This window comes from Microtus pennsylvanicus, chromosome 2, assembly GCF_037038515.1.
Source record: "Microtus pennsylvanicus isolate mMicPen1 chromosome 2, mMicPen1.hap1, whole genome shotgun sequence".
Lineage (NCBI taxonomy): Eukaryota > Metazoa > Chordata > Mammalia > Rodentia > Cricetidae > Microtus > Microtus pennsylvanicus.
The window spans coordinates 12,350,664-12,362,717 of record NC_134580.1 but is presented as its reverse complement, the minus strand read 5'-3'; the positions used below and the strand labels follow the sequence as shown (position 1 = coordinate 12,362,717).

General features: G+C 53.7%; 1 protein-coding gene across 2 annotated transcripts in view; it reads left to right on the top strand.

The window, feature by feature from the left end:
• Nucleotides 1–12,054, top strand: part of Scube1 (signal peptide, CUB domain and EGF like domain containing 1) — a 118,081-nt gene that overhangs the window by 55,197 nt on the left and 50,830 nt on the right. For both annotated transcript variants that reach the window (XM_075960193.1, XM_075960191.1), the window contains exon 5: nt 11,443–11,568. In XM_075960193.1, the coding sequence (XP_075816308.1) occupies nt 11,443–11,568 (126 nt within the window). The remainder of the gene's footprint in view (nt 1–11,442; nt 11,569–12,054) is intronic.

The window sequence follows — 12,054 nt, the reverse complement described above, 5'->3', positions numbered from 1 at the left end:
AGAGTGTCAAGGAAAGTCCTCAGACACTCCTGTCCTCCAGTGCCATCTGATCAAGGGGACCAGAGCCTGACAGAGTGGGTACCAGTGTTTACCCTAACGTGTGCACCGTGCAGCCTCACTAGAGGGGATTGCTCTCACCCTGCCCTGGGCCTGATGCTTCTTCGCAAGACCGCTCGTGAGTTGCCTCCAACCTGGCCAGAGTATGAGTTCATTGCCTCCCTGGCCCCAGGGGCCTTCACCTTTTTCTACCTCATTAGGTCCAGCAGCAGCTGCTCCATTATCCAGTCGGCCTCTCCCCATTCCCTGGTTTCTTTAATACCTGAGATCCCCACTGCAGGTTTCATTGCCTGTTGGAGAGGATGCCCCCAGGAGTCCAAAGAGGGCTACAGCCCCACTTTCCAAACTGGCAGAACCAAGGGAGACAGAAACTGTGTCTAACGGGAGTTTGGATGTTGCTGACTCAGTCTTGAGAAGTGGACGTAGGAACCACATTTCTAGCATCCATCTCGGATAGGATGGGACATGGCAATGAAGCAAGCAGGGAGCTGGGCTGTCGCACTCCCAGATATCCCACAGGTCCATGAACAGGATGGCTTGGGGGAAGGTGGCGGCAGGGTAAAGAGGTTGATAGGATGGCCGAGGGAGAGGAGATGGTGGCCCAGGGGAAGGGGAAATGGAAGTGACTGAGGAAGGGGCACAACGGGATGCCTGATAGGAAAGTGACAGGGGGGGTGGCTAAAAGGAAAGATGACAGAGAAAACATGGCGGGGGTGGGGGGCTAAGGGGAACATGACAGGAAGATGATGGAGATAATGTGAGGGGAAGATGGCTGAGGAAGAGGTGACGGGAAGATGGCTGAGGGGAAACTGTCAGGCTGAGGGAAGGTGATGGGGAGATGAGGGGGGTGACAAGAGGCAGGTGAAGAGTTAATAGGGGGTGATTAAGAAGGAAGTGACAGGAAGATGACCGAGCAGGAGATGTAGCAAGGTGACTAACGGGAAAGATGACAGGAAAATGGCTGAATTAGGGAGAGGAGCCGAGAAGGTGGCTGACAGGAAAGTGACAGACATTGTGGAGACAATAACAGGGTAGCTGAGGAGGAGAAGGTGACAGGAGAGACTAGTGAGAGGAGGTGACAATCCGAGGAGAGAAAGTGACAGGGAGATGTCTGACAGAAAGGTGACGGAATGTCTGAGGGGGTCTGAGGGAAGCTGGTAACAGAAAGGCTGAGGGAGACGGACATGACAGGAAGGTGGCTGAGGAAGCCGTGACCGATGAGGAGGTGACACACACTGAGGGGAAGGTAACTGGAGAGAGGGTGGCTGAGGCAGGTGTGAGATGGGGCCCCAGACCTTTGGGAGAGCCTGTCTCCTTCGGGTTTGCATTTCGGACTGGCCTGTTACTCACATCACACGGGTGCCGAATATTTTAGCGGCGGACACTCCTGACTGAACAAGGCAGAGTTTTGTTCTCTTTACAGTATAGAAACCTGGGAGTCAGTGGAGCCTGGGTGACAGGGTCAGTCTACCCCCACTAGACATGGCCCAGGGCCTTCTGCATGACAACCTACATATTTAAGGCTGGAAATGCCAAGTCCCATCAGAATCTGACTCGGTGTGTGGTTAAGGGTCTTCAAAAATGGTGTCTACAGAACACCTGCCCTCTGTCTCCTGAGCTGGCTCAGGCCCAGTCTCTGCTGAGGTCTGAAAGGGTCTGAAGAAAGGAGGGAAACCTCGAGACTTTGGGATCTCCTTGAAAGTCAGGATCCTAGGACTCTGTGGAGTCTCAGACCACCCCGTGTGTGTTCTCAGAGGGCAGAGGCAACAAGCCTCTGCTTGTCATATGTTTGCCAATTCAATGATCCTACACCCTAATCCCTCTGTCCCGCTTCTACGCATGACATGTAAAAGTACCCCATCTTTGTATGTGGGGACATCCTCCCCAAATCATAGGCTGCAGGAAAAGCAGATCCAAGAGCAGGTGCCACCCAGTCCAAGTGCAGAGGCAACTGTGTCACAGAACTGGGGGTGGGAGTCGGGGGGAGCAGAGGAGTGCTCACCCAGTCCTCACTCAGTCTGTCCGTAGCAGAGAAGATTGCGAGCTGCTTTGGTACCTTCTTGCTGTTATGATTACTCAGTATTATTTCTGTTCCATTCTGGAGGCTATGAAACTGAAGAACTAGGCTCCAGAACGTCCCATATCTGGTGAGGACTTCTCTGCCTCTTTCTGTATGCAGATGTCACAAAAGGCAGGGGCAAAAGGCCTCGCTATTGCCTGTACCTATTTTCATGGGCCTTAACTTCACTCGAGATCCACCAGCCTCATCATTCATAAAGGTCTCTCTCCTCCTGTTGTATTCAGGGTTCCATTTTAAGTGTGAATTTTGAAGGGGACACACACATGCTTCCTTACCTGCTAGGATTGGGAGTGAAGTGTTTTCTTCCAGCCGGTATTTAGACTCCTGAGGCGTGATAGCAAGCCCCTGCCTGGCCTGAGTTGGCCATGGTCATAGTGGTGGGAAATGCCAAGCTCACCTCGCTTCTGGGATCTGAGCACACTGCCCAAGCTCACGGTGGAGTCAGGCCTGGCTGGGAGCTGCTTGGCAGAGGCCACCTGAGGAGTTTGGAGTGTGTATAGGAGTTTGGGTCAGGAACTGCCTGCCACAAGCACAGACTCTGAGCTATCCCAACTCTGACTTTATCCAGCCCTCCTGCTTTCTTGCCCCCCAGTCTGGTCCTTCATCTTCCCGCCTTTGTCTTCAGCTCAGCCTTTTTCGCTTTCATTTCACCTTGCCCTGAAGACTAACTGGACACTTACCTTCCCTAACCCTGCCACAGTCATATGAGCCCTCGCCAGGCCCAGCTCCAGTCCCCTAAGTGTTACAGTGGCTTCCACTGGGGGATTGCCCTGATGCTCACAGCCCCCCTGTGAGGTAACTCAGATAAGTGCCGCCATGCCCCTTGATGGAAAACGGCTTCCCTTCCCATGCCGTACTATGTGGGGGGGGGGGCACTTAAAGATGGGGAAGGCTAGGTTTCTAGTACCAGAACCAACTCTTTCTCTTTCCCAATTCCAATAAGCAAGTCCACAAACAAAGCCCCTCTGTCCCTCACAAGAATCCCAGCTAAATCATGACTTAGCGTCCTGTGAGTATACATGGCTGTTGGGCTCCTGTCAATAGTTCCCCAGATACGATGCTCACATCTTGGGAAGCAAGCCAGGCCTGCACTCCAGGGTCCCCACTGTAGCTCCAGGGCCAGGGTCATCCCTGCCCTGTTTTAAGCCCTTCCATCACTGACTATGGGGGCTGGGACAGGCCATGGAGGGTTGCGGCCTCCCCGAACTTCCTTGTGTGCTATAGACCAGGTGGGCGGGAGGACGGGCATCCCTGGCACTTAGTGTGGAGATTTATGGTGCTACTGGAAGAGGCCTGGCCCTGTGCGGTCTGGAATGGCCCTCAGCACGGGGATAATAAATCCATCCCATTATTTTTTATGAGCCTCCCACCCCCATAAACAACTCCTTTGACTGGTGAGCCCGCTTCACGTACTTCTCCTGGCCTGGCCTCAAGCCGGCGCCAAGGGCACCACAGGGCCAGCTTCTCGATGCTGGCAGGCAATCTTTCTGCAAAGCTGCTGGTCCTTGGGGTCTCCAGGAATCGACAGTGAAGGGCAGAAGGTGAGCCACGGCTCAGAGGGTACCAAGACAAGAGACGTTCGACCCACCTGGCCCTAGGTCCCTTCTCAGCGCTCAGTCCTCAAGCCTCAAAGTCTTGCTGTGAAAGTGAGGTGTGTGTCAGAAGTGTTCGCGAGGGCGAGAAGGAGGGTGTGTGTACATGCTGTGTCTCTCGGGAAGTGTCCATCCCTGGGCTCCGCAGCAGCGTGTCACCAGCACCCAGCTGAGGGTGACTGGGCCTGGCACTGAGCCTTGGATTCTCATGGCTCCTGTGTGTCATCTGTGTGGTAGTTATCCCACTGATGGGATGTAGAATTCTGGCCGTAGAAAGTTACCAGAGGCTGGCTCTGAACTCAGGTCTGACAGGAGCAAAAGAGAGGGCACTTGTGCAGCCTAGGCCCCCCGAAACACGGAGAACCGCACCCCCCCCCAGCCTTGCCCCATTCATACCGTCCTCTACCTAGGTCAGTGCAGCTGCTGCCAGCTCTCCCTCGGCCTTGTGCACCCAGCCCACGGCCATGCCATTCATGGCCTTCCCCCAGCTCCCCACAGGGTTCTAACTCCGATCTTCATAGCCCATTCTTGTCACGAATCCACCCCTGCAAACTCCTGCCACTCCGTGTCCCTGTCTCCTCACACTGCTCCCTCTGTCTGGAGCGCCTGTCTGCTCCAACCATTGCTCCCTTGAGAACCTTCTCAGATGTCTGGGCTGCATGGCTTTGATTTATAAAGCGCTTTCCTGTTCCTTGTACTGAGCAGGGCACAGCCTAGAGAGGCCACCCAGGGACACCCAGCATTTCCTTCACCAACACTGCGGCCATCAGGTCAGCTGATCTTCCAAACCCACCAGACCCCTCCAGCAGGGTCTCACACACACACACACCACACTATGGCTCATCAGTCACAAGTACAACAGTCCCTCGGCCTCATCTGCCTGGCGTTTCTCATGTAAGCCGGCTTCCCCAGGAGACACTCCCGGACTCTTATCCCACCTTCCACCCCTACCCATCCCGCTCCACCCATCTCGCTCCACCTCTGCACGACACTGCGCAGAAATGCCTGTATTTACTAAGCACCACCGTTAGATTAGGCTAAATATTGGGAGTATCCTTGGGGATGCAGAGGGGCTCTCCAGGCAGTTTGAGTGCCTGCTGTCCTCGCGGGGTCCAGACGGCAGCTGGGCTGAAAAGGAAGACATCCACAGCTAACAGCCTGGGATCTGTGTCAAGTCTGGGGCCAGCTAAGGGTGGCATGAGACAACCTGTCCACCACATGACTTCCTGTGGGCTCATGTGGGAAGGGATAAGGTTGACAAGTTAAAACACAGACAGTTTACTGTTTTGCATGTAAACATGACCCATGCCACATTTGGGACATACAATTAGGAAGTACTTACCGTTTCTTCTCAAATCCAGTCTAACTGGGTGTACCATGTGGCTGTTTGCTGGGGAGGGTGACTCGTGGCCCACTGGGCTGGAGGCTAGCCTGTCTTAGTTCATCTCCCAGCCAGACCTTCTCCAAAGCCACCTCTGGATCCTTGGAGTGGCTTCAACTTGGTTTGTGGTGACACCTAGTGACCAGCCTAAGAACTTCAAGAGGTGAGGAGGAAGGAAGGGTGGCCCTGTCTGTCAGAGGGGCTGACAAGGAGGCTGCCCCAGGGTCTGACCACTTTTCACGCCCTTCAGCACTCCTGAAAGAAAAGGGTTTCAAGGCTTTCCATTCGCAGAAGCGAAGCTGAGCAGGTCCTAAGAACACACTGGAGAAGGCTGCAGTGAGGCATGAAATCACACTACCCGCCTCTGCCACACAACCTCCCTGGTAGCTCTGCACACATCCGTCCACATGTGTCTGCAGACACCTCAGATCTGTCCTCCTGTCTGTGAAGAGTGCCCTGTTTCTTGGAAGCAGCTTTCCCAGAGTCCGGGTGACAGGACAGGCTAAGGCACATCTGAAGGATGCTGAACTGTCCAGAAAGCAAGCCCGTCTTCATCTCATCCAGCACAGCAAGGACCAGCCATAGTCCCAGCAGGTAGTGACAACAGAGGGGCAGATCAATAACCCAAAGAACCAAGGGGCTGTCCTTTTGAGGCTTTGGTGGGGGAGCCATGCAGGAGGAGCAGGGTGCTTCACAGGCAGGAGGGACAGTGAGCCAGGCTGTGTGCTCTCTCACATACCCAAGACCCTGTTTGCTGCAGGTGAAACAGAGGGGATGAAGGAAGGAAGGCAGGGGCGGGGGTTCTCTTAAGGGACCAAAGCTGCCGATCCGACACAAGGCTGGCAGGATGAGCAGTGAGCATTAGAGTGGCCACTGGAGACCTGGGGCAAATGTCCTACCTCTCACGAACCACAGCATCCCTACTGCTGGAGCTGTGGTACTCCTAGCAGTCAGTCTCCTGGGCTTCAAGGAGGTTGTTTGTACAAAGTACCCATGGAGTAAGCATCTCTGCTTGTCCTCATTCAGATGGAGCTGGATATTGTCCCATGATCCAGCCCTTCACTCTAGCTCAGTTATCAGCCTGTGTGCACCACAGTGCTCCTGTCTTGGAAGGGCATGTGGTGCCCCAGCTTACATCCCTCTAAGGTTGATCTGAAGAGTTGCCAAGATGACATACTTGTAAGTTGGCATAAAACTTGACCCCAGACAGGCATCCCAGAGGTCCTCATTAGCCTTTCTTCCCCAGCTCAGCCCTGCACCTCCTTTTATGTGACTTCCCTGGGGTTCTTTCCAACTACATAAGCTAGGTTTGCTTTTCCCAACCTAGGGCAGTTCTGGGCTATGGAAGGCCCCTAAAGTCCCCTTCCAAGTTGGAGGGGTTGGGGCGGGGTGGGGGGTGTGAAGCAAGGCCATTGTTCTCCTCTGTGTTTACAGGACAAGAACTCAGAAAGGATATTATTGGTGAAGTTGTCATAGCAGTGACCCTTGGGGGGCACACATTCCAACTCTGACTGGACCTAGGGTGCCAGACCTGTGCTGAGGGACTGTGACATCCACACTAATGTGGCTGTCGTATCTCCACACACATGGGACCATCCCCTAGGCTGGCAGCTGGTCTGTGGGAAGAAGCCCTGTGGGGAAAGCACCATGGGGCTTGTCAGAGGATCCAGGGATAACACTGGAAAGAGGCACTGGCCAGGCGTTGCCAGACACAATGTCTCCCATGCTGCCCCACTTCCACGAGTGGTTTAAAGCAGGCATACCCCTTCTCAGATCCGTCAAGAGCATATGGAATATGGAGAGAGCTTCATTCCACATGCCCCACCTTCCAGAAAACTCTAGGAGGAGGAGGCAATAAAAGATGTCCCAAATAAACCTCTGCCCTCTCACTGGCTCCTTGTCCCTCTCAGGGTCCTGTGACAGTTTTCACCTTGCTCGTGGCTTGAAATCTGAGCCTTCTAAAGCAGACAGAGGTCTTCCCCCCTCCCCCCAGCACATACACGGCCCCTCTCTGGCTACAGCCTTCCATGGCTCCCTCCTGCCTGGGTTGAGGTCCAAGGACAGCTTTGTTGTCACTGTCCCACCTTGGAAGTAGGACCCAGGGCCATCTAATTCTGTCCAACAGGTGGAGCTGAGGTTCGGTAGTGAGGTGAGCTGCCCACGGTCACATAGCATGCGGCAGTCCCATTGTGGACCTGGCAATTGATGTGGCAGCTAAGGGCCTCGTCTCGCCATTGCGCCCGGGCTGGCCTAACACTGAGGAGACACTCAGCCCAAGTTTGCAGAGCATAATTAGATTTGGATGGATCAGATCAGATTAGCTTCGACCTGGCGGACGGCCTGGGCTGGCTGGCACCAGGCATGTGAAAATCAGGACTTCCGGGAACGACTGAAATTCTCTCAGCGCCTCTGTGGGGGGAAACCAGCGAGCTTTCTCTGAACTTGGCGCATGTGGTTCCCATACCTGCACCTAGGGAAGTGTGCTGGAAAGCTTGTGGTCTGCATCCCTCTCGGGAGCAGGCATGGTCCGGGCAGAGAGCTGCAGGACGACAGATAAGCTAGGCCTGCAGTCCTGAGTCACAGAAGCTCTGCTCTGCCCTCCCAGCTGGGCCCTGGGCCTGGGGCTGAGTATGCATGGGCTCAGCATGAGTGACTGAGGCCTGGGCTGGAGAGGTACACAGGTTGGTGGAGGAAACCATCTGTAGCCAAAAGCTGCCAGAACAGCCTGGCAGAGGCCACAGAGGCTGGGGAGAAGCTTTTAATCTGGAATCCAAGCCACACTCAGGAAACAGGAGTGCCGGGTGTCTAGTGCCCTGCATGCCTACTGCAAGGGCATGCCTCTTGAGCCCACAGTCTCCTTTCTTTAGAAAATATAGTTTTTAGCAAAAATCATTATGTTTCCATGTAGTGCGTTTTTGGTTTTTTTTGTTATTGTCGTTTGTTTTTTGTTTTCTGAGGCAGGGTTTCTCTGTATAACAGCTCTGGTTATCCTGGAACTCACTCTGTAGACCAGGCTGGCCTCAAACTCACAGAGTTCCACCTGCCTCTGCCTCCCAAGTGGTAGGAGTAAAAGCATGGGTCACCACCACCTAGCTGCATGTGGTACGTTTTAAGCTGTTACTTCTGGATTCAATAAAGCTTATAACTGTTAGGAACATAGAGAGGACCCGAGTTCAATTGCACTAATGTCCTCAGCCTGTCCCCACCATTTGTGGGAAGCAGGCATCTCTGGATCAGGGAACATGATAGAGAGGAACCAACGCTACAGTGTACTGGCAGGGAGCTTGGTATGGGAGCCTGAGATGGGAGGCTATGCTCGGGGGCCTTGGCTCTGCCTCAAGGTTACAGTGGGGACAGAGGCCTTCCACAAACATACACACACACACACAACACACACACACACCAGTTGTAAAGCAGACTAAGAGAAACTTTAGGAATCTTCTGACTGCACCCTGGACACCAGCTCTGTGGCTCCCCATTTCCTTCCTGTGGCCCCGCTGCTGACCACAGGCAGTCACCATGGTGCTGGGCCGCTCTCCCAGAGCCTCTCCGGGGTATGACCCCTTGGCTCATGACTGAAGTCTGGACACTCAAAAGGAAAGACTTGGTGCTAACAGGTCCTCAGAGGAGAAGGCTTGACAGTTTCTAAAGCTTGGGAATCCGTGGTCCAGGGTTCAGGGATGTTATCAGCCTCATGGGGACAAATTCCTGGTTGTCTAATGGTGTGCAGAGCTTCTGTGACTAGAAGTGGAAATTCAGTCTCCCTTTCTTCGCCACGCACAAGCGGAGCTAACAGGGAACATGAGCTCTTCCATGCCTGGGGAGACAAAGCAGGTATATTAAGACAGCAGTCTGGGAAATCGGTGTGGCCTGGAGGATATCCGTGGGGTCAGAAGTCTTTATGGAATTGATGGAATCAGAGATGGGCTTAGGAAGCCACTTATAGAAGACAAGAGAAGGAACCAGGAAGAAGCCGGGGGATACAGCAGGCAGTGTGGGATTGTGGACCTTGAGAGGATGTACATGAGGACAGGGTACCAAAGGTCGGGTCACAGCTGAAACACTAGAGACACAGACACATTAAGTAGGAAGTGAAGTGTGACCTTGTAGATTGCCTTTGGGTGGGCTACTCAGTCTAGAGGTTGTAACCCACCCTGCAGTCCAAGTTATTCCAAGGTCCCGGAGAGGCACTATCTGTAAGATATGAGCTAAGAGAGAGGAAGAAGGCCATGCTAGGTTTGTCAGAGATGGGGTACAGCTTATATAGGGTAAAGAGTTGGGGGATGGGCACAGGGGCCTGGGCTCTTGCTGTGTGGTTCACGTTGGTCACATGGTCCAAGTTGGTCACATAGGCCAGGAGGTTACCTTCAGTCAGGTCACCTAGGCCAGGAAGTCACGAGTTGACACACCTAGTTCTCTAGATAGTTTGGAATGTGGGGTGGGGTTCGCTAACTGATAGCTCTCATTAACAGCCAATTTGGGTGTGGGGTAGGCTCTGTCAATAGAACCATTCTTAACACAATTAGGGGTGTGGGGTTCTCTGCAGACTCCCCAGGGTGATGGTTCCTGTAATGATTTTAGGAGGAAATTGGCTCCTGACATGACCTTGGCTTCAAGCTGCTCACTGACAGTTCCCATTCTGAGTCCAGGAAGCTGCTTGGTAGTCAGACTCTTGACAGGTAGGGTGTCCCAGAAAATGACAGGAACCTAAGTGGGTTTGGATGACCAAGAAGTGCCTCTCCTGAAGTCACCTCTGAAGAGTGCTCTTCCAGCCAGGACCCATCGGGGAGCTGCCTCCCTCAGATCTACAGGAACAGTAACAGGTCCTGCCAACAGAATGCATGCCAAGCACCTGGCATCTTCCTGGCTGTGGCTTCAGGGAATATCTAAGCCTAATCCTCAAGGCTGAGGGTCTCATGCTTGTTTACAGGTGAGGTTCAGAGAAGCCAAACAATGGTCTCCAAGGCACACAGCTCATGGGGAGCCAGATTCATGACCATGCCTGCTTGACTTCTCAGGAGTTTTATAAATAAAGCTGCATGCCAGGGTGCCGGGGTACCGGGGTGGGCTCATATTGGCTCGGGAGCAACCCTGGTTACTGGTAGCCAGCTGAGGTGTTTGTACAGAAATACGCTGTGGCCACAGGTCAGCTTCCTCCCAGTGACTATTGGACAGCGGTCATCACACCTCTGTCCCTGCTGTCAGGCTCAGGTGGTGTTGGAAATTGAGGAAGGGAGGGGGTGGAGCTTCCGTCCGTGCATTGGGTGCCTTGTCTGTCTGTCATGAGTCAGCTGGTGCAGACGCCCTGCACTGGTATGGCAGCTTGGCTTGAATTCATGAGCAAATCAAAGTTGTGGGGGAAGAAGAGCATGATAAGGTGAGGCCAGGTGCTGGGCAAAACACAGCCTTCGTTCATTGCTTTCAATGAATTAACTTTAGACCGCCTTCTCTTTCTTTTCTGTTTTGTGGTGCTGGGGAGGACCCCATGACTGCCAGCATGCTAGCCGAAGTCCACTGAGTCACACCGCCAGCCCAAGACATTTCTGGTCTATTATATATACTTGCCATAGGTCTATCCTTTTAAACATGTCCTGTGTTAGTGAGGGCCCATGTACAGCACACAGGGTCACAGTTACACTCTCTTCCCCTAGGACAAGGATTAAGTGTGGCCTCTGAGGAAGATAGGCTATCTCACGTGGTCACCACCTCAGGGTTTCTCCCAGACAGCTTCACTTGCCGCGCTCTCTCAGATGGAGGTGACATCAGGTCCCAAAGCTGGTGTGTAGCAAGCACACAGTGGCTCTCTGCTCTTTGATCTGCCTGTGGCCTCTTGATGGACTTGTGACCTACAACCTCTCACTTGACCCCCTGACCTCATAAATTCTGGAAACTCCTCACAAATCACCCAGAAGATAAACATCAACCGGGGTCATCAGGAGGAGGTTCAAGCCACTCCAGGCAAACAGGGAAGAAATAGAGTTTACTAAGTGGATACAAAAGTGTCCTGGAGCCATTGGAGTCTAAGGAGAGCATCCAAATGACCCTGACTGAAGGCAATGCTGCACAGATAACCTTCGATGTCAGGCAGGAACTGGGCCTGTGTTGTTTATACTGGACCTTCAGGGCACGGGCACTGTGGCAGAATGCACCTGTGCATACATGCACACACACACACACACGTGTACACGGGAGCAATACGTGCAGTAGCTGACTAAACACACCCACCACTGGACTGGGCTGCTTTACTGGTCATCTCTCCACAGCCTGAGGTTCTCTTCTCTCTTCCACTGTCACTGGCCTCCAACCCCTGTCTTTTCTGTCTCTCTTCCCAGAGGGGATGAACTGCATGAACAAAGACCATGGCTGTGCCCACATCTGCCGGGAGACGCCCAAAGGTGGGGTAGCCTGTGACTGCAGGCCCGGCTTTGACCTTGCCCAAAACCAGAAGGACTGCACACGTAGGTAGATGGGAGGCAAATGGGTCAGACACCCCCATACGTCTCCTACCATTGCTTTGTGGAGGGTCTGTCCAGGGTGCTGGACGTTGGGCAGGGAGGCACTCGGTCCCTGGGGTCAGGGGAGGACGGGTCTGCTGAGGGGATTGGGGAAGCTGGAGGGGTGGCTCATGACCTCCCAGCTTGGGGATTTCTGTACCTGGCATGACACCGTCAACACAGCCCTAGGCACTGGCTCGGACCATCTGTAGAGCCCTGAACACAAACTCCCCTGTGGGGATTGGGGGCTACAGCTCAGAGGCCTAAAAGCTCCACTTTCTCTCGCAGCCTGAGACGCCCTGGGTTATAGAAGAGTATAAAGAGGCATAGGAGAATGAGTGGGAGGGAAGGGGTGGAAGGGAAGGAGTGGACCCCGTGCTGACATTATTCCAGGTCAGAATCCAGGGTGAGGATATAGTTCACTTGCCTGGCACCAAGCCCTGAGTTCCA